The sequence below is a fragment of the Necator americanus genome, chromosome IV (genome assembly GCF_031761385.1).
Source record: "Necator americanus strain Aroian chromosome IV, whole genome shotgun sequence".
Classification (NCBI taxonomy): Eukaryota; Metazoa; Nematoda; class Chromadorea; order Rhabditida; family Ancylostomatidae; genus Necator; species Necator americanus.
Genome location: NC_087374.1, coordinates 35,868,078 through 35,887,571, shown reverse-complemented (window position 1 = coordinate 35,887,571; position 19,494 = coordinate 35,868,078). Strand labels below are relative to the sequence as shown.

At 39.8% G+C, this 19,494-nt stretch overlaps 1 protein-coding gene across 2 annotated transcripts; it reads left to right on the top strand.

Moving 5' to 3' along the window:
* Positions 1-761: 761 nt before the first annotated feature.
* On the top strand, positions 762-15,973 carry RB195_003771 (uncharacterized protein; the record flags this gene model as incomplete). 2 transcript variants are annotated; one of them, XM_064201559.1, is made up of 9 exons in its annotated part: positions 762-875; positions 8,077-8,159; positions 8,216-8,312; positions 8,527-8,629; positions 9,892-9,986; positions 10,724-10,850; positions 10,998-11,096; positions 11,176-11,310; positions 15,849-15,973. In XM_064201559.1, the coding sequence occupies 9 exons, from the start codon at positions 762-764 to the stop codon at positions 15,971-15,973; spliced, it is 978 nt and encodes a 325-aa protein (XP_064057440.1). The 2 variants fall into 2 exon arrangements, with proteins under 2 accessions (XP_064057440.1, XP_064057441.1); XM_064201560.1 differs by lacking the exon at positions 15,849-15,973 and adding an exon at positions 14,082-14,293.
* Between the last annotated feature and the right edge of the window lie 3,521 nt (positions 15,974-19,494).

Below are 19,494 nucleotides of genomic sequence, written 5' to 3'. Positions count from 1 at the left end.
TTCAGTGTTTCTATTAAAACTATACCGTAAGCCTTATACAACATACTCTCTGAGGTCGTTAAAATTCCCGAAAAAAAAAGAGAGAAAATTGATCCGTTTCCTGCCAGCGTTCGCGGTCAAGTCATTTCCTGCTAAAATGAGACGTGTAGCTGTGAATACTTGTACGTGCAAGAGATGACATGACGAACCACCACTTAAGAAAACATAAAGCTAGTGACATGAAGTCATGCTCATTTGTTATGAAAAAAATGGAACTTGGTAGCTATAATAACTGAAATAATCCCTCAATTCTTCCTTTTGTTTGATCGATTCGTGTACCTTTCTAGCTATCAATATATATATATATATATATATATATATATGTATATATATGCATATACATGTATATATATATATATACATATACATGTATATATATATACATATACATATATGTATATATATACATATACATGTATATATATGTATATATATATATATATATATATATATATATATATATATATATATATATATATATATATAGAGCAAACTTGTTTATTATTCTTGTCATTTCTTCTGTACTGTAATCTTGTCTAGTATATGCTTCATCGTGTTCTCTTGTTTTTCCACCCCTCTGTTTTGAGTCTTTTGCTACGGTTTGTTTGTTTTAGAGGCAGTAGATCTTGCGGCGAGTGGCGGCGCAGCGGTCGGTGTTCTCTATCGATCACCTGTATTTGGCTAAAGATTGGCCACATTTTTCTAAATCATTCGTGTGCAATATGCATCTGCTAGCTGCTTGCGGCCTCTTCGTAGTGGTTGCCTCTGCCTATCAGAACAAAAAGGAAAATGATAGGTGTCGGTACTGCCACTTTTTAGTGGCTACATTCGAAGCTGTAAGTCTTCATTTGTATTGTTTATTGGTATGGTTTTTTTTTTCTGAAATCTTCCGGTATCATATCAGCAGTGTATACGTAGTTTAAATGTTTTCAAGGCAAGCTTGATAAGGAACGTCTTCGTACTACTTTGCTTTGCAGTAGTCTGTTTAGATGAGATGTCCTAGAGATTTGCGATTTTCCTGATCCTTCTAAAGGAACAAAGTTATGACTCACAGTAGCAAGACAGCTTGTAACCCATGGGTGTAGAAACCTACAACAAGAAAAAATCTGGTCTTTGCTACCGAGTTTGATCAGGAGAGTGACATTTTGTCGCAAAGTTAAAGGCATCACCCCACGGAATCTGAAAAGGTACGGATTTCAGATGGAGTATTCTTATACGGGTTGGTAAGTTATGGAGAGAGGAGTGATTCCGTCCCTTTCCTCCTGATTGCTGTAAAAAACGGTCCCGAACATGCGGCGCGTGCACAAGGCTGGCGCGCTTCAATCGAACTCGTTTTAGAAGATAGCGCGCCGGATCGCTCGAAGCCGTATTTTACGGGCCGCTTCTTACGGTGTTTAGGAAGAAATGGAAGGAATCACCCTTCTATCCATAATCTACGATCTTGTATACGAATACTCCGCCTGAATTCCGTACCACCTCAGATTCGTTGGGTGATGCCTTTAAGTTTGAGCGAATCGTAACAAATATAAATTAGATGCATAAATATAAAGGGAAGCCAAGGATTCCGAAAGGGTATAGTAGATGCATAGAACACCAGGATTCCGAAAGGGTATAGTAGACGCATTAAGAGGGTAAAAGTGCTTATGAATAATATATTTGAGTCTTTTTTAGATTTATCCTCCAACACAATGATCTGACTCGTGGTACAATGTGGTATAATCAGTTGTCTCGGCAAGCAGCGCTCTTTCGAATCACTCGTAAATGGCTGTGGATGGACTATCAGTAGTTTTCAATAGCGCGTAAAAACCAATTTCGCTTTCTGTTTTGAGTAGCCAGCGTACCTAACTTCGCTCTTAAATTTTCGCATCACGTGAAGGTGATATTTTTCTCAATTTTTACAACATTGTATTTGAAGGAGGCTGGAAGAGTTACTGCATTGCAGACTTGTGTAGTCGGGACAAAATGATATGAAGCTCGGTGTAGCCTGTTGTTGTTCGCGATGGTTCCACCTCGATCCCAGCCTCTTCGAGAGCAAGAACTTACGCAGCTGCACTGAGCTTCATGTAGTCTTGACCCGACTATATTCTTTGCAACACATATTGAATATTTTAAGAAAGGGCTATCATTTCCGTAATTAGATATAAAAATGCCAGTATTTCTGTTGTTGAGAATCTAGCTCTACAGAAAATGTGAAGGACAGATAAGTAATTCGATGAAATCGACAAAATACCATCAGACAGAATGGTGCCTATGTTTGCATTAGCCATCTACGAATTCCAGAATAAGAGAGATTTTATATGCTTTAGTTGGACAAGAAGGTAAAGATCAATAAATTGATATTTTAGAGCAAATTGGTTATCATATTCGTGATCGGGGTATGCCAAAACCTCAAACAGGTCTTGGTTTTGCGTACAAACAGAATCACACCAAAAAAAATCGTACGAGAAGCAGCGCAGAACTTGCGCCTGACCACAAGGGTCTTTGGGAAAAGTTTGGTTTGACTGTTCAGTTCGTAGAGATTTCCATTCAGACGTGAATGTATTCATTCATACAGATTTTTTTGTTTTGTAGACATTTGTACATATACTTATTCATATTTGATTGTTGAGTTAGGAGCTTTAACTCCTTAAGTTTCACCAGGGTTTATGAATTATCGCCCATTATCGATTAACAATGAGCTCGGATTTTTTTGCCTTCGGTTATTAGCAGCGAGAAATCAAATGCAAGGCTTTGACGGAGTTTTAGGTTGCAAACCTTAGATAGATAGTTACCAATCAGAAACCTTTAGAAGGAGTTCCATCGATGACAAACAGAGGAGGTGCCATGAGCGACTGAACCAAAACCGATCTGTGCAGTACAAAACGTCATTTCATTTTCGTAAGCGATCTTATGAACTTGTTACGTGCGAGTTTTTATGTGGTCGTTTTATTTGGTCGTTCTTTCTAGCCGGTAAGGCCAATCATATCTGGCGCTCTATTCTTTCGATCGGGTGACCACAGCAGTATTTTCTGCAGTTCTTGTCATATTCTCTTCTCTGACCTCCCCAATAGATGGCACTGACTCGAACACATTCAACGTTGATTGTATGTTGCTTTTTCCGTTTACTTCTGCCATATTTGTAGTCAGAACGCGCCGAAATATCTGCACATTTGACGGTTCCATTAAGCAACAAATCAGGGGAAAGCGGTGAAGTTAGTATTGCGTCACTGTGGTCACTTTATATAGAAGTAGCCGAGGGTAGGATTACACTGAACCTTGATGTTATTTTGTCATTTTTGAATGAGTTTATACTTGAATATCTGCGGTTAGAGTTCCATCTCGCCCGGATAAATTAGAAGAGAACGACTGTACCGTTAGAAAACAGCACCTTCTGTGACAACATATTCTCAGAAGCAGTAGCTAGTAACGACGATAGGTCATTTTACTGCGCTGTAGTTCAAGGCAGCATACGAATCTGAAGTGGTACGGATTTCAGGTGAAGTATCTCTATATGGGGTCGTAGATTATGGAGACCGGGGTGGTTCCGCTCATCTCTCCCTGAATCACTGCAAGCAACCGACCCCTGAATGCTGTTTTGTACGATGCCTTCTACTGCAGCGCGCCACACTTGCAAGCGTAGCGTCCTTTACTACCTATCGGGCAGTCCGAATTGATTTTCGACGAATAGCAAGGCGGAGGAGGCGCAAGGGGTGGAGTGTTGCAATAGATGGCTTCGTACAAAACAGCATTCTGGAGGCGGCTGTTGCTTGCTCATCTCGCTGCTGCTTCCGCTAGCGTTACACCGTCAAAGAAAGTTTCAACTCGCAACAGTGGTAAGTTCACATCTGAATGAATAGAGGATATGAGTGTGTTGAGCTCAAATGTGTTCCTAGATCTCTCCGTCCGTCTGATGTGAATTCCCACGGCGACTCGGGGATCAAAGCTACTTCAGAATTGGAAAACTGAATCGATTTATCACAGTTTGTTCCGCCAAAGAACCGTGTACAGCACCGTACATCACACAGACGGATTTCTGAGATTTTCTAGAGCGCGATTAAATTTATGAAAGCAAATTTGAACAAAGCGAGGGATCGCACTGGAGCGATATTAGTGATGGGGAATGACATGAGGTGATGAAAACGTGGAATATTGTCTGGGATGATGATCAAGTTCTTCTTTTCGTGACCTGTGGAGTTGATCAAAACTTGCCTGTTTGGGATAATCGGCGATGGATCACGACTGTACATTGCTTGCGAATGACACTCTTCGACTGCCCCTCGATTTTGAAATCTTTTTGGTTTTTCGCTTCGAGTTACCATTTTTATGAAATGCAACGGAATTTGCCTTCCAGGGTATTCGACTGGTACTGACTATAGTCGGGTCAATACGACATGAAACACAAGTGTAGTTGCGGTGCATTTGCGTACGTGCTCGAAACGGCGCCGTGGAGGCAGCATTTGGAACCAAGTTGGGACCGTCGCAAACTATAGCGTTGGTGGTACCAGCAAGGATTTCACCACGCTCCTAGCCACTACGCTCCACCGAAGCGCCTCGGAAGAAGCCGCGTACGCAATTGCGTACGTGCTTCATGTCGTTTTGACCCTACTATATGTCAGTGATAGACCTGTTTTTGCTATTTATACGGTGAAAACTTGCACCTGATCTTTTTACACCTGTTAATCGTAGTTTCACATATGTCTGGTAACTTTAAACTTTTCCAACTTCTGAAGGTAATTTATGGATTTTAGGACTAGTCAGATTTTAGGACTTGGCGAACCGGACTTATCGATCTGGTAATGCTATAGTCGGTTCAAAACGACATGAAGCACGGCGCAGTTGCGTAACCGGTGCGCTCGTGAAAGCGGTTGGATCGAGATGGGACCATCGCAAACTACAGCGAAGAATGGTGCCCCCCCTAGAGTTTAACCGCTACGTTCAATCGCACCGCTTCGAGCGCAGCCGTAGCGCACTATGCTTCATGTCGTTTTGACCCTACTATGGAAAGGAACAACTCAGAAGAGGATTTGAGATCAGTGAAAGAATTGAACAGTTTTTGCTTCAATAAATGCTTTACTGCCCTGATCTTGGATGGGGCTAGACGGACGGAGGGTGGTCAGACGCGACGCCCTTATATATACTAGGATGCCAAGAAAGTTCTTGGGTTTTTTAACCTTCAATTTAAAAGAAGCATATCTCAGCTAACATATATAACAAAACCTTATTAGTCGAAATAAAAACCATTAGAATTAATACACTTTTGCCAACGAAAAACAAGTGTATTTATTCCAGTGTAATAAAATTCTGGACTTCTAGACGCGGCAAAGTCGTTAAAAGCCGTTTCGGCATCTTCTCGGTTCCTGAAGCATTTTTCGTGAAGAAAGCTCGAGATGATTGAAAAAGTGGTAGTCGGTAGGCGAGAGGTCCGGCGATTATAGTGAATGGGGGAGAGTCTCGTAGCCCAATTCGTTCAAATTCTGCAAGGCCAATTGTGAAATGTGTTGCCGAGAGTTGTCGTGGAGCAGGATTGGTCTTTCTGCTGACCAATGCCGTGCATATATGCTGCAGTTTTCGGTGCATTTCGTCGATTTGTTGGCAGTACTCTGCTGCAATTGTTTCGCCCGGATTCACGGAGCTGTGATGGAAGAGACCTGCTGCAGACCACCAAGCGTGCAAATTTGGCTCTGGAAAGTGTTGTGGAGCTTTGTCGCGGTCCAACCACTGAGCGAACATCGCCTATTGTCGTAGAGGCTCCACTTTTCATCGCACGTCACAATTCAGTTGAGAAACGGCTCGTTTTTGTTCCGCTGAAGAATTGCACTCAACACCTCAAAACGACGATTTTTTTATTATCGTCAATTTGAGTTTTTTCGACTTCCCAATCCTTTGCAAGTGGTTGGAAATTGTCGTATACGTTACATCCAATTCTTCAGCAAAGTTGTACGTGGGTTGGCTTCGACTAAGACCCTCAGTTGGTTGCTCGGGTTCAAGGCTCTTGTCACCGCTGCAGAATTTCTTGAACCACCATTGTACCGTACGTTCGTTAATGGTTCCTGGGCCAAACGCAATATTGATATTGCGAGCTGTCTCGGCAGCTTTTGGGGCTAGCTTTAACTGAAACAAGAAAATCGTGCAAATTTGCCTCTTGTCCATGCTGTACCTGAAGTCCAAATTATCTGAAAAAAAAACCAAGGTAACGACTAGATAGAGCGAAAAACACACTTTATATATATATATATATATATATATATATATATATAATTTGTTATAATACTTTGACTTTATATAAAAAGTGTGTTATAACACACTCTATATAAAGTCAAAATATTATAACAAATTTTAATTTGAAAATACTTGATTTAAAATATAAGACACAAAAACCGCAAGAACCTTTTTGACAACCTAATAGTAGTCAGTCAAAAGTCAAATAGAGTCAAAACGACATGACGTACGGTGCAGTTGCGTAAGCGGTTGCGCTCGAAGCAGAGCGGAGCGCTGCGGTCAGGATCGACTGAGCACCCCTGTTACCACCGCTCATTGCTGCAGTTCGGTCCCACCTCGATTCCAACCGATATCTGTACTGTAAGTAGTCGAAGTGCGCCGCTTCGATCGCAACCGCTTTCTCAGTTGCACTGTGCTTCATATCGTTTTGACCCGACTGTACCTTTGGTTAGAAAGTCTCTAGAATCAACTAGCTTTTACCTATGCCTCTGAAAAAGGTATATCCTAGCTTCAAACGTCAATTCTTTCACTGTGAAAAAGTAGCCGACCTAATACATAGAAAAATATATGAATGTTTTATTTATTTTTATCTTTCTAGAAATATTTTGCTCCATGAATTCCATCTTTTAATTATTAATTTTTAATTTACTTAAATTTCTACTTTGCCAGACTTTTACGGTGTTTTCTGTCTTAAAGGCAAATAACATTAGGTCATCCCATCACAAACTCTGGGTAGGACATCAGTGGAATGGACGGAGCCAAATGATTGTTGCGAGTCTAAGTTACATGTGTAATGCTGTCCCCTGAATCACAAAAAACTAAGTATGTTTTTTCTTTGCAGAACAATTACCATAACTCACCATTATATTAATTACCGTTAATGTAATGGTAAGTTATGGTAATTATTCTACAATGAAATGGAGGGTACTCCATGAACAAAGAGTTTAAGTGTCTATCCCAGCTCCTAGCGGTTTCCCTAGGGCGGTATGCCTAGCTGACCCGACAATCCTGCATAGGAGCTCTCATTTCAGTTCTGGTTATAGAAGTGCGTGAACCGATATCAGTAGAGTTTTTAACACCGAAAATGCCCCTTTCTGCTGAAGCTGATTACATATCCTGCTTTGGTAATGATCAAACATGAATAGGAGAGATCTTCGGAGGAATTGCTCGTTCGATCAAACTCTTCCGATATCTCATCTTTATTAGTTTGATTTCAGCAAGACTTCTGGTTGGGATGTGAGATGTGTATTAGTTTGGTTTGTGGCTTATTTTAAACACTATGCACAATGCAATAATGCAACTAATTAGTTAATTACCAGCATTGGTGCAGCAGTCGAATCTGTCCTGTTGATGTTGCTGTGAACATCACTGGTTTAGAGGCAAACAGAAATATACTACAAACTTGCATGCATGATCTTCTGAAGGAACCCTTCACACCTAAGTTCCATCTGCACTGATTCGTACCAAACATTGCCCACAGACACCTTGGGGCAGGTGTACTCTACACGGAAATATCGTGATGGGAAAGATCGATTTTTGAGATTTTTCTCAGGTAAAGGGAAAAGCCTTACCAGCTGATTTTCGGCGTGCAGGAATCACAAATATTACATTTACTTCGGATGAAAATATCGATATTATTCGCATAACTCTATGTGTGTGAGACTAGAAGGGATTGTCCAGTTGTCCGAATACGTGCGGCCATTACGAGAATTAGCAAATAAAAATGGATGTAAAGATCGTAAAATGCAGCTTGTTCTGTGTGTGCAAACTGTCAAGAAAAACAGGTGTGTGCTGCATAAAACTGCATAAAGATGGAGTCCTAGAGTTTGAATTTTGCAGGGTTTGCGGAGAACTGCACGGCAGCACTTTGCTGGAGGTGACACAGCATGGGAAGAAAAAAAGCTGGGGAAATATGCCACAAGGTGACTTTTGGATCGTTTTCTGTTTGAAACCTTCTCTGCGTTGTACGTTTGTTTAGCGAAACCCGGTTTGTTGAAGTTATGGAAGGTATATGCAAAAAGAACACAATTGTTGAGATGGATCCTTTCCATGGACTTCATGAGTTAGAGTTTAGGGTGAGCATTTCTGTTATTTACATATCGGAATGTTGCTTCCTGCGCTTTTCATATATATATATATATATGTATATATATATATATATATATATATATATGTTTATTTATTTGCTTTTATTTATTTATTCCTGTTGTGATAAATTGTCGTAAATTAGGAGTTTTCATCCAATCTCTCGCCTTTCCCTACTTAGAAGTGTAGTCAATGTTTATTCAGTGCAATACTCTTGTCGAAGAACATGAAGATCTCTTAGAAGACTACTATTATAAGCACCAGGTGAAAAATATGACGGAATGGCTATGTGAGATACAAACCAAACGTAAGTGTTTTCCTTTTGTTAAAAACATTACCTCACGAATCAGAGATGGTGCAGATTTCAGGTGGAGTATTCTTATAATTGATAGTAGGTTGTGGAGAAGGGGGCGATTCCGTCCATTTCTTCCTTATTGCCGTAAAAAACGGATGCGAAAGATGCGGCGCTGCACAAGGCTGGCGCGCTCCAGTCGAACTCCCTGTAGGAAATAGTGCGCTAAAACGCCCGAAGCCGTATCTTCCGGGCCGTTTTTTACGGCAATTAGGAACAGATGGACGGGATCACTCTCCTCCCCGTAATCTACTATGCCGTATACGAGTACTCCACTTCGAATCCGTACCACCTCAGATTCGTGGAGTGATGCCTTTGAGCTATCTCAAACGATAATTGGCCGTAAATGTATCACAGTAGACATCTTCAAATTTTCTGGTGATTCTTACTTTTAAACTATAACTCGATAAGCTAACGCCCCAAAGGAATCTGACAATTATTTTGGAATGGACTAAATAGAGGGTATTCACAGAGCTCTGTAACTGTTTAAATGCGTATAGCGTAAGTGAGCACTTTTTGTATCCTATGTTAGAGTTTGCTTAAAGGCAGAGTTCCACAAATCTGACGAGGTGAAGGGATTCGCGCGAGAAGTTAGAGATGATGGGATGGCGGGATCTGGGCTAGTTCCGCTCATGTCCCCCTAATCGTCGTAAATCGTCGTGAAAAAAGCGGCATGGGAACCGCATTTGTTTACTAGGTACGTTAGAGCGCTTCTCTATGTATACATTCCAGTCTCCTCAGCAGGTCATTCATTGCTTTTATTTGAATAGACTGGTGAGGAGACTTTATCAATTTTTGTTGCCGCTCGCATGTGGATGTGGGACGTGCACAAGGGTGGCGCGTTGCATCTGAGATCGTTGTAAGAATTGACGTCTTCCACTCCGTTATTTTTTTTTTTACACCGATTGGGGAGAAATGACCGGGACCGCTCCGGTTTCAGCAATCTGCAACCTCATCTGTAGCTTTTCAGCGGATTCCCTCACCTCGTCACTTTTGTGGTGTACTGCCTTTAAACCTTTGCACTCTAGTCTAGTTAGGCACATGGAACACCAGCAATCGCAGGAACAAACGAATTTTATTCTTCATGTGAAAGTGCTGAAATAAGATAAACAAGCGTGTCTCTGCTACGGTGACGGTGGATTTAAAGTTCTTATTTCAATGTCGCACATCGCACGGAGAGTAAAAGGTAAAGAATATTCATCACGTATTCTGTTCAGTTTGCTGTCCGGATGGTCACTATGGTAAAGACTGTCGAGAATGTCCTGGCCTAAAACTTGCGGGAATGGTGTGCTTCGGCCGTGGAAGCTGTGATGTAAGTGTGAAACACTGCTTTGTGCCAGCGCTTTTACATTTGATCATCAAAGAGAACCGCCTTTCAATCTACTTGGTTATCGACTTCATATGTAGCTCAAAGAATGTAAAAATGATAAAGAACTTTAAGCGAAACCTTCTATCTCTGGATTTTACATGATAATTTGTATAAAGATGATGTTATCTAAATGAGGCGTGGAACTGGCGTTCCAGAGTCTTATAATCTTAGCTGACTAATGATATAGTTTTAAAGAAATCCAAACAAAAAACAAACAAACAAACAATAAATTTCTTTTTTTTTCGCTTTTCTTTTAGGTTAGAGTTTTCACTTTGCACTTTGCTACTAGTGAGATTTTAGTGCAGAACCACTAAAATCGTGCTAGTAACAAACTTGTCAAACTGTCGGTTACAGCGGAGCTCTGATTATGACAGCTTCATGCTCTTATGATGATATCAGAAGCATCGTGTATCCTCCTAGAGTTCCATATACAGTTCATTTAAGAAAGTCCCAAGCTTCTTGAACAACTTTCTTTAGCACAATTTTATGGTTGATTCCTTTTGCGATAGATAGAGATCATGCACGAAAGGAAAATAAGTTAATAACTTTGACTTGGCCCCAGCAGGATAACGAAGGATTTAATAATAAAATCAACATTTGAAATTGTTTGATAAGAAGCATTGTATTATTGTCAGTGATTTTTTTAATAATAATAATATCAATGCAGTCCCGTATTTTAGGGAAATGGTAGAAGATATGGCACGGGGAAATGTGCTTGCGAGCCAGGTTATGTTGGAAATCTGTGCAGACAATGTGCAGCTGGTTACTTTGAAAAGTCGAGAACAGACAAGACGATTGAATGTGAAAGTATGTTCAAAATTTTGTGAAATGTAAGAATTTCGGTGTTTATGCTAGCCTTCATTTATGAAAGTACAACTTGTTGTTCTTTATTGAATTCTTTTAGTTAAAAATGCAGCATTTCTCACTTTTCACTTCCTCTTTTCTTTTTTGAAGAGTGCTTCGAGGGCTGTGCTGGAGGATGCTCAATGTCAGGCCCGAAAGGATGTGTGAAATGCAGAAGCGGGTGGAACGAAACGATAGAAGGATGCGTAGGTAAAGCAATATTCCCGGTTTTTCACTGCACCTAACTACACTGCAAAATTCTTTAAGAAAAACTTTTTTGTTATTCAAGATATAAATGAGTGTAACACGGAAACAACATGTCCGAAAGCCAACGAGAAGTGCGTAAATTTGCCAGGATCGTACCGATGTGATTGTGTTGATGGATACAGAAGAGAAGAATCGTCCTGTGTGTTGGACGTTGAAGGTAAACATTCTATTTCGAAAACATTGGAAGAACTAGTCACTTTCAATAGTTTGGAGTTGCTTATTTGTGAGGTTGTGCGTAGGTTTGTAAGCCCTCCACGGAATGAAGGCACTGAATATAGATAATGTGCCTTGGCTGTTACTCTACCGAATAGGAGAGACTGCTGCCTTTCCCCTAGTTTTGCAAATGTCACCATCGTGTTTGTATAGTTCTGGATTCCTACCACTTCAGTCTCACTAATGCTCTAGCGTTAATGTGACTACCGCCGCTTGTTTCTCTTTTACTCTCCATCAAGCGAATTTTTCACCCAAGCGAAGCCAGAAGCAAAAAGTCTCATCCATTAACTCACGAATAGGGATGTATCTGCCATTATTGGTGTGATAGTATTTTGTTCAGTATTTTCAGCTTATTAGTTTTTCATCTAACTTTTTGCACGTACTTTATACAATCTGAAATTTTTAGAATTTCCATAATCTAAGCTCCCCGCATTTCCTTCCCAGAAAAATTGAAGAACATTCACGAAAGTGTCTTATTTAATGTTAGCTTCCCCTTCGCCATTGTCGTATATGATGTTATAATCCTATAATACCTCCTATAATGTTATAATCTACCTCATCCTTTAATATTTTTCATCATTTTCGACGTAGAAAGAGGATCCGAGACACTTTGGAACAATCAAATACAACTTTTAGAAACCTGAACGCTTCGCAGGTAGGACGAAAACAGGGTTAGCATCATCAGACACTCTACGAAAAGGGCAATGTCATTAGTTTCACATTTCACGCAAGTAAAAGAAAGGATTTTCTCGATACTACTCAGCGAATGAAGGAACATCAGAACATTGTAAGAAAGTAAAAGTAGCAAGACTTCAATTAAAAACCCCCGAGTTTATCCAAATGCTTTTTTCATCTTGGCCCAACTTTTACCGACATCTCTCTTTAGTTGACATGACAGGACCGTCAGTTGTTAATGAGTTATGGTTGTTGACGTTTGCTTCGAAAAGTTAATTCTTCGATGCGCCATCTAACACGGCTTTGGTTGTTTGCGACTTCATCAAAAATCCTACTCATATCGTTCTGAAACCGATCTATTCACCTGATTTGGCCCAATCTGACTTCTGGGCGTTTTGGAAACTCAGAAGACCACTTCTTGGTCACCGCTTCGACTCGAATGAGGAAATAAAAGTGGTATTGAAAACGGCGCTCAAGGCCCTCCCGGGAACCAAGTGTAACATATGTTTCGACGATTGGAAGAAGCGTTGGTGTAAGTGTATTGCTCCTAAAGGAGAGAACTTTGAAAGAGATGAAATAAATTTTGAAGAATAATATACCGTTTTTTTATTTGAAAAGTCTTACTACATTACTTCTGGATCACGGTAGTAGGAACTCTGTGTGAGTTCGTCTACCTATCAGTGCAACCGATTACGAAAAGAGTAGTACGATGGCATCTATGATTGATTCGCTTATATGATTTTGCGAATGGGCAGCTTCTGCAGCTTATTCATACCCATACGAACTGGGTTGCTGATGTTTGACGACAACGGGGTTGCCGGGGTCCCGTCGCATAGTAGGTTGCATCTCTGTGGATAGAGGATCATACAAAGTCCTTTCACACGCCTTTTTTTGAATTACAATAGGGACTCAGCATGATCACGCACACACCCGTGGACCACTCCCTATCCCCATCTATTCGTGGAAAGATCCAGACATTGTCAATGTTGTGAAACGCCGCCTTTAAACAGCGACCCTTCTAGTCAAGAGTCTCCTCAGTTAGCTCATACTTCATAAAAATGTGATAACTTGTATAGTAATTCTACCTGTTGACAGTGACTTGTTTCTTCTTCTTATTCAATATAAACAACCTAGAAGAACCCTTATAATTTTGGTGGTTATTTACCAAACAGTATGGCTCTTTAAAAGCAGCGTACCACGAAATTAGCGCGCTGCGGAAATCCCAAGGAAAACGTAGTTAGATTGTAGATAATGGGAATGAGATCCTCTCCTAACCATCGTAAAAAAACGGCGTTCTTTCATACGAAATCAGCTGCAGCCTGCCACCCTGTGTGTGCGCTGCATCCATGAGCGACCGGTCGGAGGTTAATGAAGTCTCCTCACCAGCCTATTTATCCAACACCAGTTAATACGGTGCTGAGGAGATCGGAATGTGTACAACGGTGCACGTTTTAACCTTGTAGGAACTAAATTGGTTCCACCGCCGTTTCCGTAATCTACAAATCAAATCCTTCACTGAGATATCCGTATCAGGTCAATTTCGTGATACGGTAGTGTAATCAGTATGAGCCTCAAATTCGGCCTAATTTTTCAGCGAAGTGTGTTCAAGAATTGTGTCAATTGCTTACTTTGGTCACTTTCATTTGATTCCTTTATGCAGTGTGGTATTGCAGTCTGATCGAAACGTATTGAAGAATGGTATGATTGTGTAGGCAGATGTGGTCATCAATCTCGATATATCTGCCAGCCCCCGCAAGTTATATAGACTAGACACACGTACATGATCCCTAAACTATTCTGAGTTTAAGTCAATCCCACTGGCGCAACTAAAGCGGATTTCGATTGATTAATACCGGCTCTATTCTTCAAAACAGTCTTCGTTCTTTTTAATCCAAAAATTCTCTGTCTTTGGCCAAGTGATCAGACGCTGTCCTCAAACTGAAAACGTTGATATTTAGCATCCTGTGTCGCCGCTAAGTACTAGTTCTGCAACTTTCTTCTATTCCTTTCGCCCTTGACATAAATTAGAACAGTTTCCAGCGGAACCGTATCGGATGCTGATTCCTCCTGACACATTGCTGAAAGGGATATCTATGACCAGTTTGGCACTGATCATCGCGTTCGTGATTTGGCGGCAATCGATTTATCTACTCCTCCTCACGACTATTGCAGTGGCAATGATCATCTTCATAGATATCAATGTGAACCCAGATACGATACCAGACAGTGTGAAAAAATACTTAACGTTGTGATGTGATGATAGATTTACTAGACAACCTTATTCCAGTGGACAGCTATGATGATCACATGGATATATTTCATTTAGCTCAATGTATAAAGGTTTCGAGCATCTCTTAATGGTTAGATGCGGTTTTCAAAAAGATCTGGCTTTTATTTTTCGGTCTTCTCTCCGTCTAAACGTACGGGGATTTATTTGAAATTTTCGGTGGGTAGTTCTTATTAAAGAGGGAAGGGCAGCAGCAGTGGCATTGCAAGTATAGGAACGAGAACCGAAATTGGAAAACGGTCAAAAGGTATGCGTATACTGTGCCACTGCGCCTCCAGGAATCTGATGAACATTGATAATTGCACCGCGCTGCTCCTGAAAGGGTCCTAATCACCACAATACTCTAGTCGGTGCCTATTGTGCTACGACTTGGTGACGCCGCGCCCACACCTCCCATTTGGTTGTGTCTCCAGCTCTTACTCTAAAAAGTTTATATAAGTGAAATGCAGTTTAGAAATGTGAATGACTGTCTGTTATCCCGCTCTGAATTGTTGATTTAAATCATCCATTTATCAATTGGAACACAAGAGATAGGTTTTAAAAAAAAGTTTTCCACTGTGTTATACTATCTATCTCTGCTTTTTCTTTTCTCTAAGTGTTTCTTTTTGCGCAGTCAGCTAAACAAGATTGGCATCCATTGCCTGACGCAGTGCGGCTTGTGCCTCGCGCACATACATACTACCTAAAGGCGTGTCTCGGAAATACAAAGGTATGTGTTCACACACCGAACAAGTCACATTTGATTTTATGCACAGAATATATAGAACAGAAGAAGTGAAACGTTGTAGAAAATAGAAAGGAAATTAAAGAATTATATAAAGTTCTATTATGTAAAACTTACAAACAAGTATATATATATATATATATATATATATATATATATATATATATATATATATATATATATATATATGTATATATATATGTATATATATATATAATTTGACAAAGCATTGATCCAAATAATCTTTTTGGTTACATAATGAGAGATTCATCGACAAAATTTATTTATCCTTAGCGTCATTATGTTGTCACTTTAAAGCCATTCCATTTTGAACACGTTCGTTAAAGTTTGAATAAGAGGTTAATGAACTAGCAAAAATGTTCAAGTATTTCATACTTCAACCATACTGGTATGCTTTGAAATCAGGAGCAGGAGCAAGTTCGCTATTAGAGGTGGCTATAGTTTTGGCTTGATACATGTCAAAAGGAAGACCTGTCCAAAGTAATAGAAATAACCAGTACAGTGCCCTCAACATTTGCTTTCAGTTTGTTGCATTGACCTCATTAAATAGCAACAATCGTATGTTTTTTTTTCTTGAGAGAGGTGAATGCTATAAAAAAAAGCCTTACCCGCCTAAAGGAACAAATACGCCCTCGGAGAGGTAGTATTCTTATTGCAATAACTCTTGATGAAGTCATTTGCATACTTGACTTTCCGATCCTTTTCTCCACTTCCTCATGTGCGCAAAGAAGGAAACATTCGCCCGCCTTTTATACCAATGTATACCATTTTACAGGCGAAAAAACAACAAAAGAAGAACACAGTGACAATGTCAATGGTTCTTATGAGAATAGTACGGATCAGTACGAAAGTGCTCACGAACATATTTCCAGTGACTCTAGTTCTAGGGAGGAATTGTGACCTTACTTGTACTATGGTGTATATTTCCACACATGTTCATTGTATTAATAGTCTATTGCATTTTTCTGGATAATCAATTTTTTGGAGTCATATCGTTAACAGGTTCCATGTAATGATGTGATATTGTTCTCTCTTTCACTTTTTCTTCTCATTTGCAGCCCAGTAATTTTGGCTATTGTTCCAGTTTTATTACGCATGAATGAATGCAGTAAATTACCGCAAAATCATTTATTAACGCCACTGAAAAGGCTGTGATGGGTGTGGCGCAGTCGGTTAGAGGTTCGTTGTAGCCGCACGATCAAGGGTTCCAAACCACCCCATTGCAAACCAAGCTTTCATCCCTCCGGGGTTGATAAATTGGTACCAAACTTGTCTGGAAGGATAAAAACACTGACTTGATCATTGGTTGGCCATCGCAAGTCACTGTATACGAATTCCAGTAAAACGCGTTGTGGATTGATACGCCAGTTACTTCTTTATGACTTTTAATGAAACACCTCAGCTAATCATTCCTGACCAAAAGTCACAAACAAAAATAATTCACACTTTTCACGAAAACCAACTTGTTGGAAATCAGAACTCAGAAAATCAAAACTCTTTGAGGCAACATTATACGTGAAGAACTAGGGATCTTCCCAATTTCTCTAATACCTTTCGAACGTATCCACACGGATATCATTGGAAGTCAGTGTGCTGTGCATAGTTCAAAATATGAACTCCTCGTTCGTATGTTAGAAGGAAGAGCGCCGGTAAATAGAGAAAAAGTCAAACTTACGGTAGAGAATTTGCAACTACTGTTAATGGTAGTTGTTTCTTTTTTAAAATTAATTCTCTCGCTGGAAAGGTTGAATGCTGAAAGGCTGATAGAATCTTGGAATTTAAAAAGCTGTAAATTTGTTTTCCACCGACTAAAACGATAATATTTTGAATGTGTGGCATACAGTAAGTTTCATTTTCACTTATGCCATTTACATGACGATAATCTACTGTGAATCGCCATTGATCCTTTTTGGAGCCTTTTCTTGACTCCAGCAATAGGAGATGCAAATTTGCTTGTGCTTTGTCCGATTATACGAGATCGTAACATTTCGTCTGTTTGTCGTTTAATTCCCTGTTTTTTTTTTCTAAAGGAACGCGATATGTAGGTTGCTTTGGTAGTTTGCCGTGAGGAAAAAGTTACTTTTGTGTGTTATAGACATTATAGTGTCTTAAATTCCCATCAGGTTCTGCAAAACGGTGTTGGTAGCTTTGCAAGAGTGTAAAAATGAGTGATTTCTTGTTCTGTTAGGATTTGTTACATGTTTTTTTTTTTGTTTTGTTGTTGATTTGTTTGCTTGTTATTTTGTTTCTTTACAAGTTTCTCAAGTGGAAATATGTCGTTAGAGGGGAATACTGGTATATTTTTACTAATGTCCGCTTCTAGCGGAGTGTATTTTGCTGTTGGGATAACTCTTCTTGTTGTAAGAGTTTCTTTTTGATGGACTAAGAAAATTGTTGGCCATGTTGGTTCTTTTACGATTACGTAGTTAGCTGTAACCTGTTTGTTTTTTTTTTTTTAACAATTAACTTGTTCTTGTGAAATAAAGAAATAGGAGCACGAGTTGCGTTCGAAGGAGAACAGTACTCCGATTTGGAGTGCGGGATAGATTTTTTCCAACAGCTGTCCTGTGGGGTAAAGTTAGTTAGTTAGTTAATCTGATTAGCCGGTCTTTTGTCAACAAGTGCAGAGGAAAAAATATAAGCTGTGAAGAAATCAGAAAAGAAGGAACAGATAACAAATAAGAAACTGGCATCTGAAAACAGTTGAAATGTTATACTATGTCTTTTCTCGCACATACTGCCTATACTAGCATATAAACTCGGGATTACAGTTTGAGAACATGTAGCAAGTTATATATGTGTGCTATTAGGTGTATGAGTTTTGAAGAAATAGGAATAAATGCAGATAATTTAGTATTTTTCGTGTACATATATTGCAGATAGTAACATACAAACATGAAACTACAGTTTAGAAGGTGCGACAAGTTATATGTTATTGCATTAAGCCTAAGAGTTTAGAGAAAGGAGCACAAAACAAATAATGTGGTGACTTAGCGCAGTGAAAAGCGACTAAGACTGCTCAAAACTATAAAACGCTTTCGCAAGAGAAGCATACAAATTTAATATTTTTAGTGTTCGCGGGCAGCGACTAGAATTATAAGTTCAGGGTATGAAAATGCAAAATCCGAGAGCTTGTTCGCATCGACTATTACAACTTATGTTTTTCAGGTTAGTTCCCCTAACAGCATGCTTTACTAGTAGCAAAAAGGTTGGGAATAAAAACACCGACGAATTGTTCGCTTGTAGTTTCGCATAGATAGAATGGGTAGAAGAGTGGATAGAGTAATTTTGAAAATTTTATTCCCATTCAGAAGTTTTAAGATTTTTAGAATCTACCGGGAACTTCCATGGTAAGTTATAGAGACGCCTCCCTATACTTGATGTGTTACGGGAGTTCAAACGTTTACTATAAATATTTATTACCATAGCCGGGTCAAAACGACATGAATCACGAGTGTAGTTGCGGTGCATTTGCGTACGAGTTCGAAACGCCGCGGTACAGGCAGTAGTCGGGACCGAAGTGAGACCGTCGCAAACTGCAGCGATGGATGGTGGCAGCAAGAGTTTCACCACGCTCCTAGCCGCTACGCTTCACCGAAGCGCCTCGAGAGAAGTCGCGTACGCAATTGCGTACGTCCTCCATGACGTTTTGACCCTACTATACACATATGATTATCCAGCTGATAGATATATATGTAATGGCCGAGGACGCTATTACCTGATATACATCAGGTGCTGTCGGAAGCAGTCCGACAACACATGGTGTACATCAGGCCAGCTGTTACAACTGCATCGCGACAAAATGAGGACCTCATAAGAATTGAACACTAATGATGTATTTGTGGTGAACAAACTGTTTGAACGGTTATTGACTAGAAATTTGCCTACGTCTTGTACTCACTTCAGCTGACAGCATTTGGAAGCTTTGGCGAAACTTTCTCAAAATACAAAACGTAGAGCGAAACTCTCCACTTTAAATGGCGATTGGCTTTTTTCGTGAGATGGAAAGATAACTTCCCGCGTTTTGATCTCTTGAGTAGAGGGTCAGCCTTTAATTTACTTTCTAATGTTCTAATACTTCTAGAAAAAGACGTTCGAAACATTCACCCTATCAGTCGGCGGACATCACTAGGCTTCTGAAATCCAAGGTGAGCATTTAATGTGGTCGATACGTTAGTGGTTTGAAAAGTAGGCTTGGAATTTGTCTATTTAGTTGTGAAGAGATCAGATGGTTTAGATTGTGAATTGATTTTATTTCAGGTTCTGAAGAAAGCAATTTGGCGGAAGCCAATAAAATCAATTAACAACCTCGTGAACACCCCATAAAAATCCTTATCTTACTATGCCGAGGTTCATTGAAAGTCAAACACTTTTAGAAATACTCTGGTATCTCTTCTTTATTTCCCACAAATCCCACTTTT